The sequence below is a fragment of the Morone saxatilis genome, unplaced genomic scaffold (genome assembly GCF_004916995.1).
Source record: "Morone saxatilis isolate NCDOM2014 unplaced genomic scaffold, NCSU_SB_2.0 Contig4, whole genome shotgun sequence".
In the NCBI taxonomy this organism is placed as follows: Eukaryota; Metazoa; Chordata; class Actinopteri; family Moronidae; genus Morone; species Morone saxatilis.
The window spans coordinates 16,231,604-16,255,230 of NW_023339984.1; the positions used below are offsets into that span (position 1 = coordinate 16,231,604).

A 23,627-nucleotide genomic window follows, 5' to 3' on the forward strand; every position below is an offset into this window, starting at 1 on the left:
GATCAATACCAGGCAGTCTGATGGAGAAATTACTGGTTTTAATGATCTCAATCTTGTTTTTCGTTGTATTGCTTTTATTGTTGATGAGTATTTACTTTTATGCCTCTACTGGTACCATCATGCATTGCTTTTCTATTGCTTTTATTGTTATTATCCGTCTCTATTTTTGGTAACTGTGAAGCACTTTGGAACAGCAGTTTTGAAAAGTGCTATATGAATAAAACAATAAAGTGTATTATTGTCTGTAATATTAGATCGCGTGTGACCGAGCAAGTCGCCACTGTTTCTTTAACCAATGAGAGCAGCTCAACTCGCAGTACGTTGAAAAAAACAACATGATGCCGAACTCGAGGCTTAAAACGATACTCCACGAACAGATTGTTGATCTTCTCTCACCCCTTTACGGTATCTGTGGATACTTCAGAGGCTTAGTTATCGGTTTAAATACACTATCAGTCTTTTTATCGCTGTCTTTCAGGTGGTATTAGAACAATAATCGACATTAAGTCTTTAGATATTAGTTCGAAAATATGTTTTTGTGTAAAATGTGGTACAAAAATGTGTGGTAAGCAAATATTATGATTGCGAAATGATTCACGATTAGTTTAAATGAGAATCTTTGCATCACAATTTTAATTCTCACTGAAAAAAAAAACATGATGTGACATTTTTTGAGATCTGTGTACATCTGGAGAACAAGACTCGTTGGCCAGGGCTGGTGCTTTTGTTTCACTATAATACTGTTTTGTCACATTGAACAAAAAACAGCGACTTTTGTGATTTTGATAATATTTCAACTTCAAAATGTCCTTGTGTGTGTTTATGCAGTTATTATTTATTACATCTGATCACTCCAAATGTAAAACAGCACATTGTTTGTTGAGTGTACTTACTTACTGTGCTTTAGCATTCAAACACAGTGTGATACTACTGTACGTCAGTTCATGTGTGTGTGGTTATGTCTGTCTGTGTGTGTGTGTGCATGATAAACTGTAAATTAATAAATATGAACAAGGATTAGTGTCTATTGGAAAATAGTTTCCGTGTTCCACTTTTACCGGTGAAATAAAGAAAGAAAGAAAGTGCAGAAAGGAGGAGAGAGAGAAAACTAAATGTCTCAAACTTGGAGAGAGAACGTTAATGATTGGTAATGAGCACGGGGTCTCGCGGTCGCCACGGTAACCACCGACCACAGAGACGGTTGCCATGTCATCATGTCAGAACGTGTTTATTTATGCTGCTGGTACCGCCGAACACACACAGAAACACACTCAGACGAAGATACAGACACACACACACACACACATTCAGAGTCCCCTTTTCATCAGTCATCATAAGAGCCATAACACACACACACACACACACACACACACAGATGTTCCCTGTGGAAAGATGAGTGTTTCATATTTGCCCTTTATACTTATTGGTTATAACACCCCACACCCGAAAAAAAGCACACATCTACACACTCACACTACAAAGATCCACATACACAGATAAACACACACACACGTACACACACACACACACACACACATGGTCCTCATACGTGCATTTGGAAAATCACTGGATCATCTGGTATTAAACCACTTACAGTAGGTTCAGCTGTAACGAGGAGCAACTGGGGAATAAAAGTTCAACTGGAGTTTTTCTTCTGGAAGAAACAGCATTTTTTACTGTGAAGTTTACTGGTATGAATGTAGCACCCGTGACAGCATTGTATTGATTATTGATCAGTAGTGGTTATACCTTGGTTCAGTTGCTGTTAACAGATGAGAAGAGCTCAGTGAAGACAATTATAGAAGCCTGTTTACGTGGTGTTTTTAGTAATTACTCTAGACATTCGTTTATACTTGTATATACTTTGTATACTTTCATTGTACGTACAAACCTTGTGTTTCTTACTGTACATATGACAATAAACCTCTTGAATCTTGAATATGCTGATAGTAGCTTTCCTGCCCTGAACTGATCAGGCATAGTAACATTTAACATTTTTATTACGGTCTGGATGTTTGTCCAGTTGTCATTTAAAGTATCTACATTTAATGATTATCACTCTATATAAGCAGGCTTGGGAAGTAACAGATTGCATGTAACTGAATTACGTATTCAGGATACAAAGAAAAGGTAACTGCAATTACAATTAAAATTACAAAATACTTATATTAATATAGAAAATATAATATATAATATATAATCGTAACATGACTTTGGCCACAACTCGTAAGTAACAGTTCAAATGAAGTAGTATTTATTTAATTTAACATAAAATTGATCTTCTCACCTTTCAAAAGAAGAAGTAGAAAGTCTTTGTTGGACGTACACTTAACAGTTCTGTGCTTGTATTTATTAACTTTTATTTCAATTTATTAATTTTAAGAAATGTTAACTCACTTTGAAGTGTCACAACACGTAGTCAAGTTTCAAACAAAATACATAGGCAATCAGTGGCGTCCATGTTTTCCAGGATGTGTGGGAACCCTGACTTTGTAAACCCGGTTTTAAAAGGTGATATATGAATAAAGTTTATTATTATTGATGTTTTGGTCTTTTCATTGGATTTATTGAAAGAAAAATGCAGTGATTATTTTACTCATTTATGATATCAAATATTATTCCTCAGAAATAATCTGGTATTGTTACACAGAGAAACTGACAGGACGGTTTTACCTGGTCGGGCATGAGCGGCTCCTCATCGTCGATGTCAATAAAAACCTCCCCACAGATCAACTGGGGCGTCTCACCTACACATATAAACACAGCAGAAAGACATTTTTTTAATATTGATCATCAGCCTGACTCTTTGCTAGGACACATTTATATCTATCCACGTCTTACGTCTCCATTCCTCGTCCTCCTCCAGCGCCGCTCGCTCCTCCTCCGGGACGCACCGGTACTCCTCCAGCGACCGGATGGTGCACTGACCGACCACCGGCTTCCTCCCAAACTGACGGTTGTCGATGACTTTGATGGTGATCGGCGGCATGTAGAGCTCCTCGCAGGGAAGTTGCTGCGCAGAGACGGAAGGAATTCACGAGAAAGAGGGATTAAAAAAGACATAAGAAAAGGAAAGAATATGAAAAAGAAAAAGACACATACACAAAGAGACAAGCTGAGTGACCTACAGACTCTGATTGGTTATGCCATCTGCCTGCCTGATGCTGATTGCCTATGGCTGCTGACTGTCTGAAGCTGATTGGTCACGCCTTGGTGACAGTCCAATCAGGGCATCGTTACACCTTAGCTGACCCCTCCCACGTAAAGGAAGAAATGAGGTAGGGGTTCTGATCTTTGTGAAGGGAAATCAGGACACAAACACCACTCTGAGTTAAGATCTCGGTTTAGGATTTAAAAGAAATGTTTACATGTACGGTGACACCGCGAAACGCAACGTTTATCTTTTCCACCGCATTCAGCAAGAATTATTGTCACTATAATGATTTTAGAGCCACAGGTCTACTTTCACTACTATTTTCTTCATTTCTGCACCTTAGCTGAACCCAGTTTCTGTCTAAATGTATGCAATTTTGCTTCTTTTGTATGCAAACTTTAATTAAAATAACTTTCTTTATCACAACTAGTTGTTTTAATGTATTCATGGGTTCTTCAGGACAGCACTTGCTCAAAAACGATCATATGATTTACTGATAGGAGTATTGACAGTCTTTTTATTCCTTCTTTTCTAATGATGTGAATTTATTATGTAAATAAAACTCCAATAACATGTAGATATGACCGTCTGCAACATATCCTACTGGGCTTCTCTCAGAATTTTTAATTTAAATCAAAATACACACCCAGGTTCATGGAGGCAACCTGAATGAGGGGCAAAAATATGATAATTTTCTATAAATGATTTCCAGGATTTTTGGTCATTTTAATCAATTTCTAGGACTTTCCATGACTGAAAAACTAGTTTTTAAATGTCCAGGTTTTCCAGGACGCGTGGGAACCCTGCTATTGGTTTTAGTTTTACATTTTAAATTGGCAAAGCTAAGCAACATAAACACAGTAAAGCCTCGCTCACGGCAGAATTTAGAAAGTGCAAATTTTGCAGCTAATTCAATGAAATTAAACCACATATTTTACGAAGTTGTGCCATTTTAAGTAAGGAAAGTGTATTGATTGACTTTAGCATCATTAGTTGATAGAGCTAATTGATGCAGAGAGGTAGAATGGATTACAATTAAGAATATGTATTTTCTTAGTTTTGTTCTTGAGTCTTTCTGGCTTCACATAAGATATTGTCTTGAAATATAGCTGCTGCACAATGTATATTTTATACATATCTATGTTGAAAAAATGGGCTTGTTGTAAATCTCTTGCTGCTGCTGATAATACAGGTGTTAGCTAGTCTGCTGGGGTCAAATTCAAAGCTGATTCTGCGGCTGCTAAACACAGACAACCTGCCTCATATTCAACTTCTCAAGCCTTTAAGGCAGCCTACATTTAAAGGGAATATCCCTATAATAGTCTTATTTAACCAGGGTGGCTCAAGGAAAAGAAATTACTTGGTAACTGTAATCCAATTGACCTCTGTGGCTTTAAAAAAGGCTTAAGTGGGGCTGATGATGCTAAAGTCGCACAATAAACTGAGAGAGCTAACATTAGGTGGTTAGACTCTTCACAGAGTTGCATTTAAGGAAACTATGCACATGACATTTTCTTATGCCCCCGTGGCATACGAAAACACTTACGCAGTCAACTTAAGACCTTAATATTGTTAACATTAAATGCTTGGACCCAGTTCAGGGGTCGAATTTAAGGGAAAAATATGTGCATATTTCCACAGTCCGGTTGTGGCTGTCACACTCTTGCGGTGGTCAACACAGGACCTTAATCTTGTTAACATTAAAACTGCCGGAGCCAAAGCAAGGATATGTATTTGAGGGAAAAATATGTGAATAGTTCCATACTCCAGTTAAAGCTGTCATAATAAAACACTGAGGTGATCAACTTCAGACCTTAATATTGTTAACATTAAAACTCTCCGAGCCCGTTCTGGAGCCGCTGTTTGGAAAAACGTGCGTAATATTTCCATATTTCAGTTTAGGTTTTCATAAGAAAACACTTAGGTGGAATGTAATGGCACCGATGTAAACTCAGTGGAAATATATCCACAGTTTTTACATTTGAAGAACAAATAATGACTGTTGAGGCTCCTTCTTGCTTTCAATATTGTGGTTTTGTGTTGATTAAAATAAATGACTGACTCAAAGAAACTTTGTATAGTGTATCCACTGACAGTGTGACTTTAAAGACAAGTTAAGTGCTTGTAGTTTAGCCCACAAAAGCAGTTTTATGACCATAAAAATCTTTCTTAAAATTACACATTGACTAATCAGCTTTCATCTGGAACACAAACATTTATTTTGAAAAGACTGGCACTCCTGCATGTTTGAGCAACATTAATAACATTTCTAGAGAGAAATATAAATTGTTCCCTAAAACAGTAAATTACATTTCATAAGTTCCATATGTAAGATTGAAGCGTTTTACATATTATTTTTATATATTAATCACTTTTTACACCGAGCTTGGAGTCCATTAACGTCTACAAATGACTGGCACCACAAAAAAAGTCCCATTTTTACCTTACAATAAAGCAGTGTTGGGCTTCTTGTTTCAGATGTCTATGAGGGACATTTCCCCTCTTAACTTCTCACATGGTTTCATATATTTATATATATGTACATACAGTATATAATAAATAATACAAAAGATAATAAAAAAAGTAAAAAAATGTACACAGATTTGTGAAGCAGAACTTTTCTTTTCTCCACCATTAATTATCTCCAGACCCCCTCAGATTTATTTTGTGACCCTTTGGAGGGGCCAAACCTCTATGTTGGGAACCACTGGACTAAACTACCAAACTGTATATAAAGTAGATAAAAACTAGCTCCACCTCGACCAACTACAGCAGTAAAATGCTGTATAATAATATAATAATATCGAATAATATTGAATAATGTCATATACTGTGTAATTGTAATCAGTCACAGCAGGACATTTTACTGTTTTGATGGTAATACTTCATGTCTAAATAAAATGGTATAAAAGTGAATTATGTAGAGAGATAGTGATGATTATAGATTGAAAGAATTAAATGAGATTATTGAGGGTGTAAATTTGTCATTTTAGGACACAAATTATTAATTTGAGGGAGTAAATTATCCAAAATGTTCCCCTAACACTGCCTGGCCTCTGCAGATTTCTGCTGACTCAGACTTAAAACTAACCATGATCAACACCAACGACTTATTGACTGCTTCATTAAGCGATGAGTGTGACTGAATCAAAAGAAGCGATTCCCGTTCCAACAGCCCTGTCACATAATGATTCCGGGATATATTTCAGCATCAGACCACAAAATAACTAACCACTTAAAAAGGAATCCCACATCTCCAACTGTTTATTCGCTTTAACAATAAAGCAAATAAACCCTTTTACTGCATGCAGAGTCTCGCTGAACAGAAGAAAGCAGCTGCTCTTCCAGTAATGTTCAGTTTTTCTTAGTTTGCATGAGTAAGCTAATCTTCCCTCTGAGTTACCACAGCTCGAGCCTTTTGGGTGCCACATAAACTGCCGTCTTTAATGCAGCTTCCTGTGGTTTAATCTGTAGTAAATGTAGAGGAGCCGATAGCTTCTTAGTCACACAAGTACAGTAAGAACCGAAAACAACAGTAAGAAATCTAAAAGAGCACCGCTACTGAAGACGAATTGAGCAAACCAGTCTTTTATTTTTCAGTCCAACTATAATGGGATTCATTAACTCTGAATGTGTTCTGTTTGGTCTATCTGGAAATCTAAAGATGATTATTTGTGTTAATTTGTCACCAACTCAGCATTAGTTTCAGTGGTAAATGCTGCATTCAAGTGGATTCCTGACGGCAACACAGTGCAAGGACGGCGAAACGAAACACTTACGTTTACAAAGAATGGAGGAAAATATGTTAAAGCTATAATATGTAACATTTACACATTAAAATGTCTATAAACACTAGACCTATGTTGTCCACCTGGTCCACTAAAATGACATCCGGCTTGCCATCTACCGCCTAAATTCAAGTAAACGTCCCCTGTGTTATTAGCATCAGATTCAGTGAGACGTATGATCTCTTTCTGCAGTGACATCCACTTTAAAGCATCTAGCCTGCACCTCCACCCTGCATTTACCCTGCATTAGTAATGTATACACTGGTAGCCATGGGACAAGTCCCCCACCCTGCATCTTTACAGCTCTGAACTGCAGACTCTGCAACAGGCCCTGAAGCATCTAAAATCTGTGACTTCTACAGTGGCAGCATCTGCAGACAGACTGCTTTTATGCTACTTTTCTGGGAGAAGAGAAGAGAGCAGTGGAGTCCATTACTGCGCTTTCGCTGATGAAGATAAATGACTGGTGCAAACCACATCACAGCAGAACCCTCATCAGCCACGAAAAGCCTCGGCGCTGATTATACCTAAGTCGTGTGTGTATACGAGCGGTGCAGTGTGTGTGTACGTGTTCTCACCACATCAAGGATGAGCTTGTTGATGTCAAAGTTGGGCTTCTTCTTCACGCTGCGGATGACGCAGCTCTGGACCACAGTGCCTCCACATTCCACCTGCAGGCTCGGGGAGGTAATGCTGGCCATCTGGAAACTCTTCAGGTTACGAACTCCCCACGCTAAAATCTGACAGAGTGGGCAGGAAGAGAAGTAAGTTCATCTTTGCAATGTTGTAAAATAATAAGATAATAAGTTGGTTGGTAAGATACTTTTCAGACCCATCTTTTAAGCTTACAGGAGTATTTATTTATCAAAAGGTATATTTTCAGATGTGTTCCTTTAAAATTATAAGCTTCAGAGAAAGTGTCCCTACGAAGGTTGCTGTGTGAAGCAGTAAAAAGCTGTAGTAGTTCTACCTCGATGGCGGTTCTCTGCAGAACAGGTTTGATCCCCTGAGGAACCACGAAGACGTTGGGCTCTCTCTGAGGCGGCGGGTACGGGAGGTCCGACTCCTCCGGCTGCCGATGGGAAACGCAGGACAGCGACGAAGAGACAGAAAACACATGAAAAGGAGCCATGCTGTTCACTTCCAAGCAATGCAGGCTTTTTTTTAAAGGAACTTAAACGACTGTTAACCGTCATCCTACCGACTGGGGTCCGCTGAGGTATGTTTTTTGTCATATCTCACAGGTGCTTGAGTCTATCATTCCTATTTTTCATTCATTTTGTCAATGACTGTGCTCCATATGTAGCTTAATTTGTGCTTTAAATAAAATCCAATCTCAAAAAAGCACCCAATTCTGCCTCTGCAGTTATACATTTATTGGGGTCCTAATTTAAAGTATTGGGGCCTTTTTTTAAAGAGACAGACACAAATTTCCTCATGTGCTCTATTTAAGTTTTAAACAATTTGCAAATTAACTGTAACTTTACTTAATGATCTGGTGACTATAATTACATAACTAATAATCTTTTGAGAAGAAATAATTTTGTTTTGTTTCCTACATTAGTTTCTGGGGTCTCCAGGAGCTGCAGTCGGTAGTCCTTGTTGGTAGGATGAGGATTAAATGACTTAATGTTTGGTATTAACATATCAGATGAGTTTCAGAGTGTTAAAAACACACAAATGAGACATTCAAGTGAAAAACGATGCAGGTTTTTGACAAAACAAGTCTGTTACAGGCAGCAGAAGGACAAAAAGGTTTGATTTGCCTTGTTTTGTTATGTTTGCTCCTGATGATTAATCACAAAATACAAAATAAATATTTACAAAGATTTAACTTCATTAAAAAATAGTTATTATATGACGACTAGAAAGACCGTAAACAGCTTTACACAGATTCTTATACTGACAACAAAAACTACAAAATACATGTTACTGTATGTTGAGATCAGAAGAATAACAAAAACTGTTATTTCCTAATGACAAAATATGTATTCTGTGATCTCAAGAAACAAAAGAAAGAATCAGGATGTTCAGGACGTAAATATAATCTGTACAGATGTCTTCTCTGGCCTTCCACACAAAATCAACAAAATATAGAAAAAACACAAAATGTTGTTGGTGGCAGTTTGAAAAAAATGACAGAAAATTGAAAACAAAGGAAAGCAGAAGAGTGTGTAACGTGACGATGAATGATGAAGTTATCTGTGTGCGCTGAACATGAACATGAAACAGGATGGCTACGTATACTGCATGCTCATTTTGTGTGTTTGCCTGTGTGCACGTTGTACCCATTCCTGCAGGTTTTCCGAGAGGAATCCTGGAAACATCAACTGAGGAAGCGACGTCGAAGCGAGAGAGGAGGAAAAAAGGATCAAGAGCAGTGAAATAAAAGGGAAGAAATGCAGGGGTCAAATTTCAGCAAAAGGTAAAACATCAGAAGAGATATTAAGGAATTACTAAGAACATAATTCAGGGTAAAAAGAGTTCATTAACTGTGCACAGAAGCTTGTTATCAACACAAATGTGTCGCGTTATAGAATTAAAACTCCAATTTCAAGAGCAGACATAAAAGAGGGAACATTATTTTTCATAATCATTTTTGAGATAATATCAACTTTCTTTCAATAATAAATTACAAAATCCAGATGACTTTCAAGATGCTGCATGTCTCTTTTTATACATATGTGCCCCCTGGCTGCTGATGGATACATCAAACCTTTTAGCTCTCCTTACAGTGGTCTGTTATTGGGTTAATATGTGTGTAGATGCACATGGTGGTGCGACTGTTGTGGTTTTACCTCGTCCAGAACGTGAGTGGAGGTCATGACGTCCCCCTGTAGGCGAGACGGGAACAAACAAGTTTGAAAATGTAGAAAAAAGATGGAAATTAATTAGAGGAGACGAGCGGAAAAGGAAAAAGTGAAAGAAAATGATGAACTTACCTCTTGACCTGGAATATGGTGAATCGCTGGCTGTAGACACAAAATGGAGACATGAATTACTACATTTACATCGGCAAACATGTAATTTTAATGAACGTGAACTTGAGAATTTGTCTGACAGCTTAAGTTTCTTTACAAACTACAGAAAATTCTCCTACTTCTTGAGCTAAATAAACTATTTTAAAATAGGAAAATGCATCATCACAAAGCAGAAAACAGACAATTCTTCTTGTAAAAAGTTGAATTTTAAGAGATACATGGGTTCTCTACGCTACAAACACATGATGATCTTATAGAGTATGATATATTGCTGTAGACTCAACTACCAAACAGTGTATAAAGTAGTGAAAATTAGCTCTACAGTGGTAATTAATCCAAAAACATCAGATATAATAGTAAAACACTTTACTGCACAATGGCTACTTCTACTTTTGATGCTTTAAGTGAATGAAATGCTTAGATATAGGCTGACTGTATAATTTTAATACTGTGAAAGTAAAGTGAAGTGTGGCGACCCCTAGTGGGGGCCCTGACCCCCAGGTTGGGAACCACTGCTTTAGAGGGGTAATTTAATACTGAAATTGTGACTTTTTATATCACAAAAAGAAAATAAATAAAGCACTGATGATGATGATGATGATGGTGATGATGATGTTAAAACTTTGGAAGGTTGACCTCTGACCTTTTCTCTGCGTAAGAGCTCGAAGGCGGCCAGCAGCTCGCCGGCGTTCTTGTCCCCAAAGCGAATCGGGAACCAGGCCAGACGTGGGGAGGCAGTCAGGGAGGGCTGGCACACACAGCGGCCCATGAACTCATCAGCACCCTGGACATTTAAAACACACACACACACACACACACACACACATATATAATCTTTACACATGGAAAAAGAATACTTAATACTCATTTGTTTTGGCATGAAAGGCAGAATTGCAGCTCAACACGTACGTATGTGTCCGAGTCGTAAAGCTCCACCAAGACGTTGGGTGGAGTGGCCATCGTGACCTCGGGGTCGCCGAAAATCTCGACCTCGTAGAAGATGAGCGTCTGGTCCCAGGTGGGATTGAGAGTGTTTCGCATCGTCACTGTTTTCTGGGACTGATGGAGGAACGACACGATGGCATACGAGTCTGGAGAGAGAACGACAAAACAAAAAGTGTTTGTGAGTCTTTTTCATTTGCTGCTTTGAACACACAAGCGGAGGAATCGTGGTGAGATTTTGGTTTGTTTTAAACACGTAGAAGAAGAAATTATTAGTGAACCAAGCTGCAAATGAACCTTCAATTGATGTGAAAGATTTCTAAGTAATTACCGACTCTGTGCTGAATCAGTAAATCAGCTTTTCAGGATTTTTTTAGCAACATTTTTTCAGTTATATCTGATTCACTGGTTCTCAAACTATGGTATGTGTACCACTGGTGGTGTGCGAGCTGCCTCTAGTGCAGTGGTTCCTCCACTAGGGGTCGCCAAAGCTTCACAAAGGGTTCGCGAGGCCTTCTTGATTTTAAGGCGTGCTAGAAAACGTATAAAATATATACACACCAGCCCTATATGTCATCTGGATCACTTATGTGAAGTAAAATAAATGTAAATTATCTAATGGAACAATGGTCAAGCATCAGGGATAAGAAAAGTCTGTATGACTAAAAAAAAAATATTTAAAAAAGAAAATTTACAGTACTTACATTATACTTATTTTAACCTAAACAACAATCCCAACTGAACTAAACCAAACTGCGACTGTTTAAACTCAGAAAATGTGACATGTTTCTCAGCAACGCTTATTATTTTGAAAGTCTAACCAGATGTTACATAATAAATGTTGCTAACTTGGACACTAGAGGGCAGCTGCAGCATCATATTTTGAAGCGTAGGGCCGTTGACCAGGCTGTCATATTTGACGAGTTCGGGGTGAGAACGTGTGGGTCTGTGTGTGTGTGTGTGTGTGTGTGTGTGTGTGTGTGTGTGTGTGTGTATGTGTGTCGGTGTGATTGGGAGCAGAAATGCCAACTATGATGGCATCACAAACTAAGTCACTGGAACACAGGGCAGAGAGTCAGAGCACTTTTAGGACATTTTAAGAGGGGAAAAGTCTCATCAACAACTCGTATCCACCTGAGATAAACTAGACCAGCCACTGGTTTCATCTTTAACTAACTGTATTTTATAGGCTGATCATATGTTTCTTTATGTAGAATCTTAATTTCAAAAGTAGTAAAGACAGTTGTCAGAAGTATAAAGTAGCGTAATAGTGAAGGTCAAGTACAAGTACCTCAAAACTGAACTTAACTACATATTTGAGTCACCACTCTCAACGACAGGTGCCAAGTCCCCTTTAGTTTTTAGCACCTTTAACACAATAAAGTGCTTTAAATGTCGATAAATCAGCTGAAAACAACTTAAAGGTAAAGTATAAACAGTTACTTTAAAGTGAAAATACTAAAAAGAGATAAAGTGGCAGTGAACAGACTCCAGGTCAGATTTTTAGCGGGCGCTTGTTTGCCCTCTTCGCTGTCCTGAGAGGAGAGAATGAGGTTATAGTTGCGTTTTTTAAATGAAGGTCCTCACACAGTAATTAACCAGCACAGAACCTTATGATTTCTGTGGTGTGTGTGTGTGTGTGTGTGGTGTGTGTGTGTGTGTGTGTGTGTGTGTGTGTGTGTCCAAACTATCCCGGCGTCCCACACAGTGACATCAGCATCTCGGGAATGCCGAGCTCGAGACGGAGGGCTGGGAACGCCGCTCGGAGAAGTTTGTTATTCCAGGTCACAACCACTCTCCTCCATGTTAACACACACGCACACACGCACACACACACAAACATGTACAATGTGGACACATGCATACAAACACACATATACATACAGTTACACACACACACACAGTGAGTAGTTTGTTATTTCAGGCCGAGTAAAGAGTCTCTATGGAGCCGTTAGCATTAGAGTAAACAGAAGCTAAGTTGCATTTTCCCACCAGCCCTCAATTAACCTTGGACACACACACACACACACACACACACAGACACACTGTACAGACACACCACCCATGGTGACCCATTCAATTACCGTCCACTCCCAACAGCCCATTAGCTCATATAAACAGCAATACAAACAGCCCAGGGGGGTTATGTAAGTTTCTGTGTGTGTGTGTGTGGTGTGTGCTGTGTGTGTGTGTGTGGTGAGGGGAAGCAAGTAGTGGGGACCCCAAGTGGAGCAACGTGGAACATAAACAGCAGTGAAGACTGGGGAAGAGAGAGGGAGAGAGAGGGAGATCTCTAAATGTGGGAATTTAGATCATCACCCAAAATAAATTCTAAAAACAGACAGAAGACAGAAATAAAGACATAAAGAGTTTATAAACAGACAAGGATGAAAATAAAGGGTGAAAGATAAGATTTTCTGAGGGAGGCATTTCACTTTTTGGGTAGTGACAGTAGAGAGAGACAGGGGAAGCTGGGAGAGAGAGAGGATGACACGCAGTAAAAGGCCCGCTAAAGTAAGACCATGCTTCTTTTCCTGTGTCCGAAAATCCATAAATAAAATCTCTCACTCAAATTGTCTCCTTTATAAAGCGAGCTGTTAACCTGAATGCATTTATTTTGTCTCATTTATAAAGTATTCAAAATGTGTACATTGTTTTACTGATGATGAAGTTGTGATTTATCAAACGTATATCTCTTCAAAATGGCTGCTTGACCTGTTTAATAAAATATGAGGTGACACAGAAATAGCAGTGAAAATGGTCAATAACGTTCATTTATGCACATTTATTGTTCTTCTCGCTGTGAATTGGTGTCACCATGGTTTGTTATTTCTAAAAAGTTTGGGGAAAAAACTACCTCAAACCATTTTAGTTAATTAACTCAAACAATTTAAGTATGAAAGATTTGATTTGAGTCCAAGTAACTATATACGTTGAAATTATTCTTCCACTAAAGCAATCACCTGTCAAAACAGCTGACGTACAATAAAAACGATATATAATATAAAGTGTTCTGCTAGCCTACTTTGTTATTTATGTGAGTAACACATAAAGAATTATTCGAGCATATGATGATCTATAAACTGAAATAATAGCACTATCGCACAGTGGCGCTTACATTTCTGTAATGATATAAAGTCGACTTAGAGAAAATGAGTCTAATGGAACAAAGTGGAATTAAATCACCAAAACTTAAAATACTGCACACATTCAAGTTCACTCAAAACAACCGAGTTATTACTCCGACAGTTCACTCTTGAGTCAGGGTGAATTCATGGGAATGAGTGACTCATTTCAATCCATTTCACTTTCTATGTAGGAGCAGGAGATCCAGCCACGCGATGCATGATGGATACGCCACGGTGAGCTGCACTTTGTCCAAATGAAGTCCGTCCAGCGCAGCGGGCTCACGAACGCAGATCAAATTAGGCAGCGCCAAGCGAATATGAATCTAGATTGTGTTTCCGGCCTCAAATGTTTTCAGAGACATATTTTAGTTCACTGTTCAGCCGTAATATGTTAATAAGGTTCTGGGGCGGCCGCCACGTTGAAAGCAGCAGATCCAAAAACCGAGGCGCCGGCAAAACTCGCCGTTTTCCAAAGGCAGACGGGATGAAAAGATAAAAGACGAATCTGATTTAGAGAGGTAGGAATAAAGGCAGAAAGGTGGACGGACGGATGGACACAGATGGACGGAGAAAAGAAAGAAAGAGCTCAGTCTTTGATGGTTGACTCAGCCTTTAATCATGGCCGCCCAGACGCTGTTTAACACCAGATTAACACACAACTGAAGCCCATCCATCAACTCTACTCATCCGTTACACTGTCTGTGTGTGTGTGGACGTCTGCCTCTCTCTAACCCTCTTTAACCAACCTCCCTCCATCATCTATCATCCCTCTCTTCCTCTGTCTATTCATCCCTCTGTTTTCCAAAGCTTCGTCTCTGTTTTTACATCTGAGTCTGCGGTGGGTTTCTGATTAACGCGCGCACAGTAGCCGTAGTTTCCATGACCTTCTTCAAATAAAACATTTTCTCTTTTTTTGTCCTCTTTCTGTGTCACTCGTTCTTTTCATAACCTCACTCTCTCTTCTTTTTGCCGTGAGATATGATGGCGGTTTTCTGTGCAATTCACAGCCTGTACTATAGAAAGAATAAGAAATAATTCTTTGTAGTTGTGTCACTATGACTGAACCCTGTCACATTACACACTGTGATTTGATCTATTGTTATAATAAAAACATTCAGACAGCAGCTTTAAATAAACATCCTCTAAATATTAGTCCTTTTGTCATTATTACAACTCCAAAATTAATTTTAATTGGTTCAGGTAATAATAATCGTGATATTAAAAAACAAATTATTGATATCGAGTTAATATTACACATATAAAATTAAATTAGCTTTTGTTTCATTACCGTGAGTTATTTTGACTACAGTAATCGTGTAGTGAGCCCTAGTAATGTACTGTGCTTCTTAATCCTTCTTTCCACCCATGAAGGAACACTTATTTCTTTACATTTCACACTCTCTTTTTCAAGATAGTGCCTTAAGGAGTGCCTCTTTAATGCCACTGTGTGCTCAAAGTTTTATGTTTTATAAAATCAATGCAGTTCAAAGCTTCAGCAGCAGTGAAAGAGCTGCCTTTCCGGGGCACCACTGGGAGCAAGTACAACAATGAATGTTCAGAGACCTGAAAGCTGTTTCATTATTGAGAAGCCTGTGCCTATTCTTTGTTCATTTGTCCTCCTCTCTGACGGTTTGGCTGACTAGACTACGCAGAGCAGCTGATAAGGTTGAAACTGAGCACCCAACATATCGTAGTTGTACTCGTGATGGAAGACCGAGGTTGAGAAGAGTCTAACAGGCAGACTCCTTTATGCGTGTGACTCTGGGTGTCATTCAACGTGACTTAGGATAGTGTAGGTAGGTTTAGAGTTTGTTTTGGATCTTTACACATATGTAGCTGTGCAAGTTATGACCATATTTAAGACACTAGTAGATCTTGTGGGTCTTACTTTCTGTGGTTACCTCCCTTCTGTCTGTTCCACATTGAGCTCAATGCCACAATTTAAACTTTCCAGCCACCAGATGGCGCAAGTTACCAGCATCACACTGCTGCACGGACAGACACATGATGCCAAACATATCAAAGATTTTGAATAATTCGCTGCACAGTACCTGAGAAGCTGTCTTTGTCCATGGCCAGCAGGTCTCTGGCTTGGTACAGGTAGCAGCGCAGGTGGTAGCGGGTGCCGGCTACACACACACAAACACACACACACAGACACACATCAGTGTATTGACAAATAAAGTGAAGGGGGTGAAGAAGATGTTAGGAAGGATGAAGAGTATGAAGGGAGCTGAAAGAGGGAAGAGTAAATAAATGTGTTGTCTTACTGTCGAAGAAACAGGAAATGGTCGGTCTGTTGACTCCGAACGTGGTCGTGACCGACCTGTCCTCGTTCTTGTCCTCTATACTGCTCTGTGGGAGGAGGAGGAGGAGGCCAAGAACAACGGAGATGAAGTTCACATTCAAAAAGAGAAGAACAGGCAACTCAGTAGCTTGAAGGTATGATAAAAAAATTCATAAAACACAGCACTCTCTTTCTGCAAGGCCTTCAAAATAAAAGACTTAATTTAAGCTTCTTGAGTCTTAAGAAAAACTACATGGCCAAAAGTATACAGACATGCACACGTCTCATGGTTTGGGCCCCTTCCAGTGTATTTTAATGTTTGTCCCTGTTTCAACATGACTATTCCCCCATGCACAAAGCCAGCTCCATAAATAAAAGGTTTTCCTAGTTTGGTGTGGAAGAACTGGACATGCCTGAACTTTTAGATAAACTGGTAAGTCAGACCTTATCACTGAAGATCATTGGTAGACCTCACTGATACTCTTGTGTCTGAATGAGAGCAGCAAAGTTTAACATCTGGTGGGAAAAACTCAACAATCACATGTTGGTGAGAAGTCCAGGTGTCCACATACTTTTGGCCATGTCGTGTATCTGAAATGATTGTATAACTGATCAGTAAACAGTTTTTCCGCTCTCTGTTTCTCTCTCACCAGAGAGCACTCCAGAGCAAAGATGGCCGCCGGTCCCGTCTTCTCCAGCGGCTCCATGCGGCGCCTCCACCTGCGCCTCCTGAAGCTGTCCGTCTTCCTCGGCTTCAAGTGGAACCTCCAGCCGAACAGCGACGCGTACTCCCAGCCCTCCTTCTCTGCCTCGTCCGGACGCTGCTGTAAACACACACACACACACACACTCTCTGAACTTCTGTGTGTTTCATCCTTTCTCTTACTCATTTGTGCAACTACATCGCCATCTAGTGGCTGGTAGAGGAAACTGCTCATATGAGAGGATGACATGACAGACTCTTCAGGAATTGAAAATGCTTATCAGCTGTGGTAACACCACAATATAAACAAGTTAAAGAGTCGTATTTATACTCTTATTTAAGTAAAAGTAGATAAATATGATATAATATACTATTATTCTATAATAATACATCATAATGTATTAGTTTATTTATATTTTGTATCAATAATCTGAATCTGCAAAGTAACTAATGTTGTCAATGTTGGCTTCCAATATGTAGTGAAGTATAAAGTACCATATATGGTACGATTCCAGCTGCTGATCTTTGTTGTATTTCATACCTCTCTCTGTTTTCCAGCATTTACAGTCACTGACAGTAACTCTACTGTCAGTTTCAAATAAAAAGGCCACAAATGTCTCCCTCTCTACCCGTCTGAGAGCTTCCATCTTCTGCTGGTCCCGTCGTCTCATTCGTATCCACCGTCTCCTTCGGTTGGTGTGGTACATCTTTTCTGCCGGCACCCACGACTTGGGACGACGGTCTGGAGGGATGGGGATGCCGTACTCCCAGCCTGGAAACAAACACATACAGAACGGGACTTATTGATGCTGTGTTTTATTTAGCTTTTGTTGAGTTTTTACTTGTGAAAGTGTGTGTGAGCGCACCTTGATCATCCACAGCTCTGTTGAGATCTTCGCTCCACTCCACCTCCTCCCACACCCAACCTGGAGGACACTCCACCTCGTCTTTTGGCACCGCCTTCTCCCCATTCTGATGCACACACACAGTTTTATGAGTGAAGCCATAAAAGGTACAGAAACACACACACGGGTGCAGTATTTATACACATGCATTTGATAAAGGGGAGAAGAAAACACTGAATTTGTCCCAAAAAAAGAAGCATATTAAGTCAAAATGTAAAAACACTTTAATTGTATAAAAAGTTCCTAAAAATATCAGGAAAAATGTTTCTCTGATGGAATATTCACACGTACCACGTCAGTGTACCCCTCGGGCATGCCGATCCACTGTCCGCCGGGTAACCTCATCTGGTTTTCAAACACTTCCTCTGTGAAGGTCATGTGACCGGCGTCCACGTCATACAGCAGTCTGAGGGTTTATCATCGCAGACGTACAACAGTGCACATGAATACACGCAGATACAACCACAGACTCTCTCACACACATAGATACTGTAACTACCTATAGCTCATCAGTGCAATATCCAATGAGCATCTTAATGATAAAACATGACTATTGTCCTCTCTGGGTTACTGTAGTTTTGTTGACCTGGTGATTCTTTCCAGTGTCGTCTGGTGTGAGAATACAGAACCCAAACAGCCAAAAATGCAGCTCGAAGAGGTGGAAGATGTTGGAAAACAGACGACAAAAAAACAACAAAAACTAAGACAAATAATATTTAAAACTGCAGTGAGGGAGATATGGAGGTTAAACTGGTGGAATAACTTAATAAAGTGGCTCCATCTTCAGCTGTAATGCTCAAATAATAAAAATAAAATAAAAAATATTTCCAGTGATTATTTGCCAGTATGTAGTGGGAACAACTGAATTTTAGTGGATTAAATTGCCCCCAAAAAAGAGCAAAGGTGCCTCTAAAAATCTGTTGAAAGGGGGCGCAAAGTAGATTAAAAAGAAAAAAAGTGATTTAGAAAAATTAAATAACGACACACAGACTTACGTCTTCTCGGGGCTGATGTACCAGTCTCCGGCCCAAGTCCAGCTTGGTGAGGGTTTGAAGCTCTCTTTGGGAAGTTTAACTCTTCCAGTGACGTCGCTGAACTTGGGGGAGGTTAAACCTGTAGTTCCCCAGCTGCCCACCAGGGCAAGTCGGGTCTGGTTCTCATACTGCAGAAAGAGAAAGAGAGAGAGACAGATGACACTTAATGGCCTCCATATTTCTTTTTTGTTCAAATGCGTGAGAACAGAGAGCTTGACCGGCGTAGCAACAGTAACTGAGAAGGGCTGGACTTCAAACTGTCTTACTGAACATAAATAAATGTGATGAGTGTGATTTATGGCCTAAAACATGAGGTCAATTCTGACAGAAGCAGCATCTCACCGCCTCAGCAAAGACCGACAGTTTTCCTTCCGCGTATTGGTTGAAGTGTTTGACGTCAGCAGCCAATCCAAACCAGACTTTCACCCTCAGCTGACCGGGAAGTTTGGGCTCCTTGCTGCTGCCCTGCGGGTGCTGCACAGCAGACACAGCAGGGGGTCAGAAAAACAAACTTTATTTGAGAAGACAAAATGCATCTGTGTGTGTGTGTGTGTGTGTGTGTGTGTGTGTGTGTGTGTACCTTGAGGAAGACAGTCTGCAGCTGTCCACAGTGTTTCCCGGCAGTGCTTGCTGGGAGAAGGCACATGTGTGCCGGGATGCGGTGGTACGCCACCTGCGTCGCCTGCATCATCCATATCACGATGGTCTGGAAGGCTGGTTCTGAGGTTGGGGGGCGAGAGCATAGAGCAGAACAGAGAGAGAGAGGGACAGAGATATGGGTTAAAAAGTCATGCTAGTAGCTGCCTTGATGCACATTATTTGGCAATTTTTTTGGTGCCAAGACCCAGTTGATTCACATCAGGCGCGAGACCCAGATTTAAGTTACTCTGACATAACGATAGTAGTGATTAACAGGTTATGAAGCAGAACTAATGTATTTGTTGATTTAATTCTATATTACTTTCTCTCATTGGACTAACTTTTATTGACTCGAAATAATAGTGAAATTTAGATATTTACCCCCTGAAACACCCTCAAGGTGCAGGTACAGTGTAAGCCAGCTAATGCAAACATTCATTACTAGAAAGGTTATTTAATAAACGTGCTCACCTCCTCAGCCATTGTCCTCAGCCTGCTGGCCCAGTCCTCTGCCTGCTCCAGCACCGTGGACAGCTCGGTGGCAGTTCCGTGCTTGAGAGCGAGCGCCGCCGAAACGATCTGCTGCAGGTGGAGGATGCGAATGTGCCTCAGCGAGCGATCCAGAGGGGTCGCACACTGCCACTGGTCGATAGAGGGCAGCTCTTCACTGGAGACACAGAGAGAGAGAGAGAGAGAGAGAGAGTGAACGGTGTAGCATGTGCAGTCTGAAGCAAGGTTAATTATAGTTAAATAACGCATAAAACATTTTATTTAACTGGAATAAAAATTAAAACTACAAAACTGAAAAAAGAAAAAAAAATCTTTTTGTCATTTAAGGCAACAGATTACAAGCAATATTATTAATTAAATTTCACAATGTTTGGTATTGAGTTAATATAAATTAAATGAGACACTTTGTAGTTAATATATAGGAATAGGAATTATTTATATTTACATATTTATACATTTTTTAATTCTACTAATAAGAATTAATTAAATTTTACACATCAGTGTATATAATTGAGTATAATCACCTTAATTTATCAGTGAATTGATTTGGATTTATTCAATTATATTTATTTATTCCATTTATTTATCTTTTATTTTCTCTTAACAGAAAATTATGGGAAAATATAAAAGAAATTTTAAGAGAATATTGCTGCATGAGGCCCAATGGGTCATATTTTATAAATGTTAAAATCTTAATCTGCAAAGCAACTATTATAACTACTATAGCTGCAAAATAAATGTAGTGGGGTACAATATTTTTCTCTGAAATGTAGTATAAAGTAACATAAACTAGAAGCTCTGAGTAAAGTACATTACAGTACTTGAATAAATGTACTTATTTACACACAACCAACATATAAAACAGCTAAAATGCACTCGTCCTGACGGTGATGTTACTCTGTTTACCTGCAGTCTGTGATGACCTGATCCAACAGCTCCACCACTCGGAGCTCCACCTCCTCCAGATCACCGCCTGCCTGCACTTCCAGCTGCACCCGCTGCAGGTTGGCCTCCTGGACACACACACGTTCACATGGTTAATGGTTAATGCATGGTTAATACTGAGGTGTTTAATTGCCGGGTTTGGCTCCTGCCACCCCGGGGATAAGTCAAGTATTGTTAGCTGCATGAGCTAACAAGCTAACGGCCTCTAACAATAGTGTTAGATTATCTCCGGTAGCTAGTCATGCTGTTAGATAGCTAATTAATGAACCTTCACTCTGTGCTGTTAAAAGTTGAGGATTGATTGACGAGTGGATGTCATGATATTAGAAAACTCCCCCCAAAATTTTGTTTTTCAACATAAAAATACAAAGAAATTGAGTTTTTGTAAAACATTTTGGCAGATATTGTTAAATATGGATACAATATACGTGATGGTGCAATATGAAAGGGTTAAAATGACATTTTAGCGGACCCACCAGAGCAGATACAACACTTACCAGTCTCTCTATGATAGCCAGCAGCATGTTGAGAGCCTCGATCCTTGGCCTAATGTCCTCCCACTCTGAAGACAGAACCACCACCGGCTTAACGTTTCCCCACGGGAGGTAATAATAGTGGCAACCTGGAACACACACAGATGATACAGATACAATCATTATTATCAAAATATTCAAATTAATCAACAACATTCTGCAAGCAAAACCGTATACCGTTAGCAACACGTGCTATTTCGGGATTTTGGGTACCGAACATTCCCCGAACCGTCACTCCTAGACCGAGGAATGACCTGAACCTGCTACCTGAATCTCAGCCTATTGCACATTTATACAGGTGTGCTGTACAGGTACCTGGATTTATTGCACATATAAAGTCACCTTTGACCTCTAACTTTTAGACCTTTTCCTCACCGTCAAACACCGCCCTGCTGAACTGGGTGGCGGAGGCCAGAGGGAGGCAGGTGTAGTCGAACTTGTTGCCGTAGTTACCGATGCTGACCTCGAACTGGATGGCGTCGTCTACGTCCTGGAGGAGCGTGGCCGAGTAGAACGAGACGAAGAGAGAGAACTTCCTCTTCCTGAGGAACTTCTGTTGGACAGAGGAGAAGATTTGAGACATGAATGAAGGACGGATGATACCTTTTCTTCGTGTGTTCAAGTGTTTTTATGTCATCCTTCCCTCTCACCTCCACCACCAGCAGGTCATCTGATGGTATGTCTTCAATTTTCTGCTCCGGTTTGTCCACCAGCTTTGTGGTTACTTCCAGTAAAACTCGGCCACGGTACGCCACGCCCTCGCCCTGACAGACAGAAAAACATCTTTAAAGATATAATATGTGGGATTTCTGCATTAAAATATCTATGAACAGTAGAGCTATGTTATATATTTTGTTGTGTTCTTACGTTACCTCAAATTGTTTCCAACAATGTTCAAACTCACATAAATTTTGGTCATTTCATTCAAGTAATTCATGCGTTTCATTGGTTGGTTTTCATTAAATAAATTGTCTATATGTTAATATAATCATTTTTGTCAAATTGTAATTCTACATTGTATATCTGAGCAACAAAGGAATTCTAATATGACAGAATATTTTCAACATTATCTTGAATTAAGTATTTTTTCAAGCCAAATTATCCATCTAAAGCTTCTCAGCTACAATGATTTGATCCTTTTCTTTGTCTTATATGAAAGTAAAGTTTGGGTCAACCATTGGTTAGACAATACAAGTAATTCCTAACGTTTTAATAGACCAAACAGGGAAAAAAACATCAGTTGCAGTCATAAGAGTAGACATACAACAAACATATATATTATGTTCATATTAATGATAATATACAAAAAATAACCAGCTAAAATCGAGTTCTAGATGATTTTCTTACTTTCAAATTATTCTCTACCTATAATTTACGGTGATGACTGATTTCACGGTACTGAACATTAAAGTGTTCATAAAGTGAAAGTGAAAATCAAATAAAGTGAAGTTACTTTTCCGAGGTTTAGAGCTTCGTGTGGGTCGTTGAAGGCGGTGAACTCTCTGGGGCTGCCGTACAGGTTGACGAAACATGGACCGAACGTCGGCAGGAAACCAAGACTGTCATCAACTGCAATGACACAATAGATTTAATTACAAACACGGCTGAATGTGCAGAGACAAAAATGAAGAAAAGATTAATTGATTGATTGATTGATTGATTGATGAAAATTACGTTCACAAATTCAGATTTAGAGAGTTTTTTCAGAATTAAGCCAAGATGGAAACAGTTATGAGCTTAAAGGTGAGTCACAAAATGAAGTGAAACTGTTGAATTTTGACCGTTTCACTGAAAATAAGAGAGGATGGTGGACGTACTGCCAGAATGGACGGTCCGTGGAGTCAAGTCATCTGAATGCGTAGAGAGGAAGGATGGTTCAGAGTCAGACAGAAAGGAAACAGACGTCTTTGAACGACCACTCAATCCCAAACGGATGCATTTAACACTCAACACAAAACCCTGAATACTCGTACTTGTTTCAAGTAAGTTACTAAGTTACATGTGAAGTATATGTGATTTGTGCTGTAATTCAGGAGCTAAAGCCTTGAAAAACTAAAACTGGTGAAGCCCTTTAAGAT

General features: G+C 39.5%; 1 protein-coding gene across 1 annotated transcript in view; it reads right to left on the reverse strand.

Annotated features, from left to right (window-relative positions):
- dysf (dysferlin, limb girdle muscular dystrophy 2B (autosomal recessive)) overlaps positions 1-23,627 on the reverse strand; it is a gene marked incomplete in the record, with an annotated part of 75,045 nt that overhangs the window by 40,938 nt on the left and 10,480 nt on the right. The window contains 25 exon segments of the mRNA XM_035675816.1: positions 2,674-2,747; positions 2,842-3,013; positions 7,521-7,682; positions 7,913-8,014; positions 9,231-9,272; positions 9,741-9,776; positions 9,885-9,914; positions 10,567-10,707; positions 10,833-11,014; positions 16,045-16,122; positions 16,264-16,348; positions 16,931-17,104; positions 17,613-17,755; positions 17,850-17,955; positions 18,180-18,294; positions 18,884-19,050; positions 19,265-19,396; positions 19,503-19,642; positions 20,029-20,228; positions 20,978-21,084; positions 21,514-21,638; positions 21,925-22,102; positions 22,200-22,313; positions 23,003-23,118; positions 23,367-23,399. Coding sequence (XP_035531709.1) covers positions 2,674-2,747; positions 2,842-3,013; positions 7,521-7,682; positions 7,913-8,014; positions 9,231-9,272; positions 9,741-9,776; positions 9,885-9,914; positions 10,567-10,707; positions 10,833-11,014; positions 16,045-16,122; positions 16,264-16,348; positions 16,931-17,104; positions 17,613-17,755; positions 17,850-17,955; positions 18,180-18,294; positions 18,884-19,050; positions 19,265-19,396; positions 19,503-19,642; positions 20,029-20,228; positions 20,978-21,084; positions 21,514-21,638; positions 21,925-22,102; positions 22,200-22,313; positions 23,003-23,118; positions 23,367-23,399 — 2,954 coding nt within the window.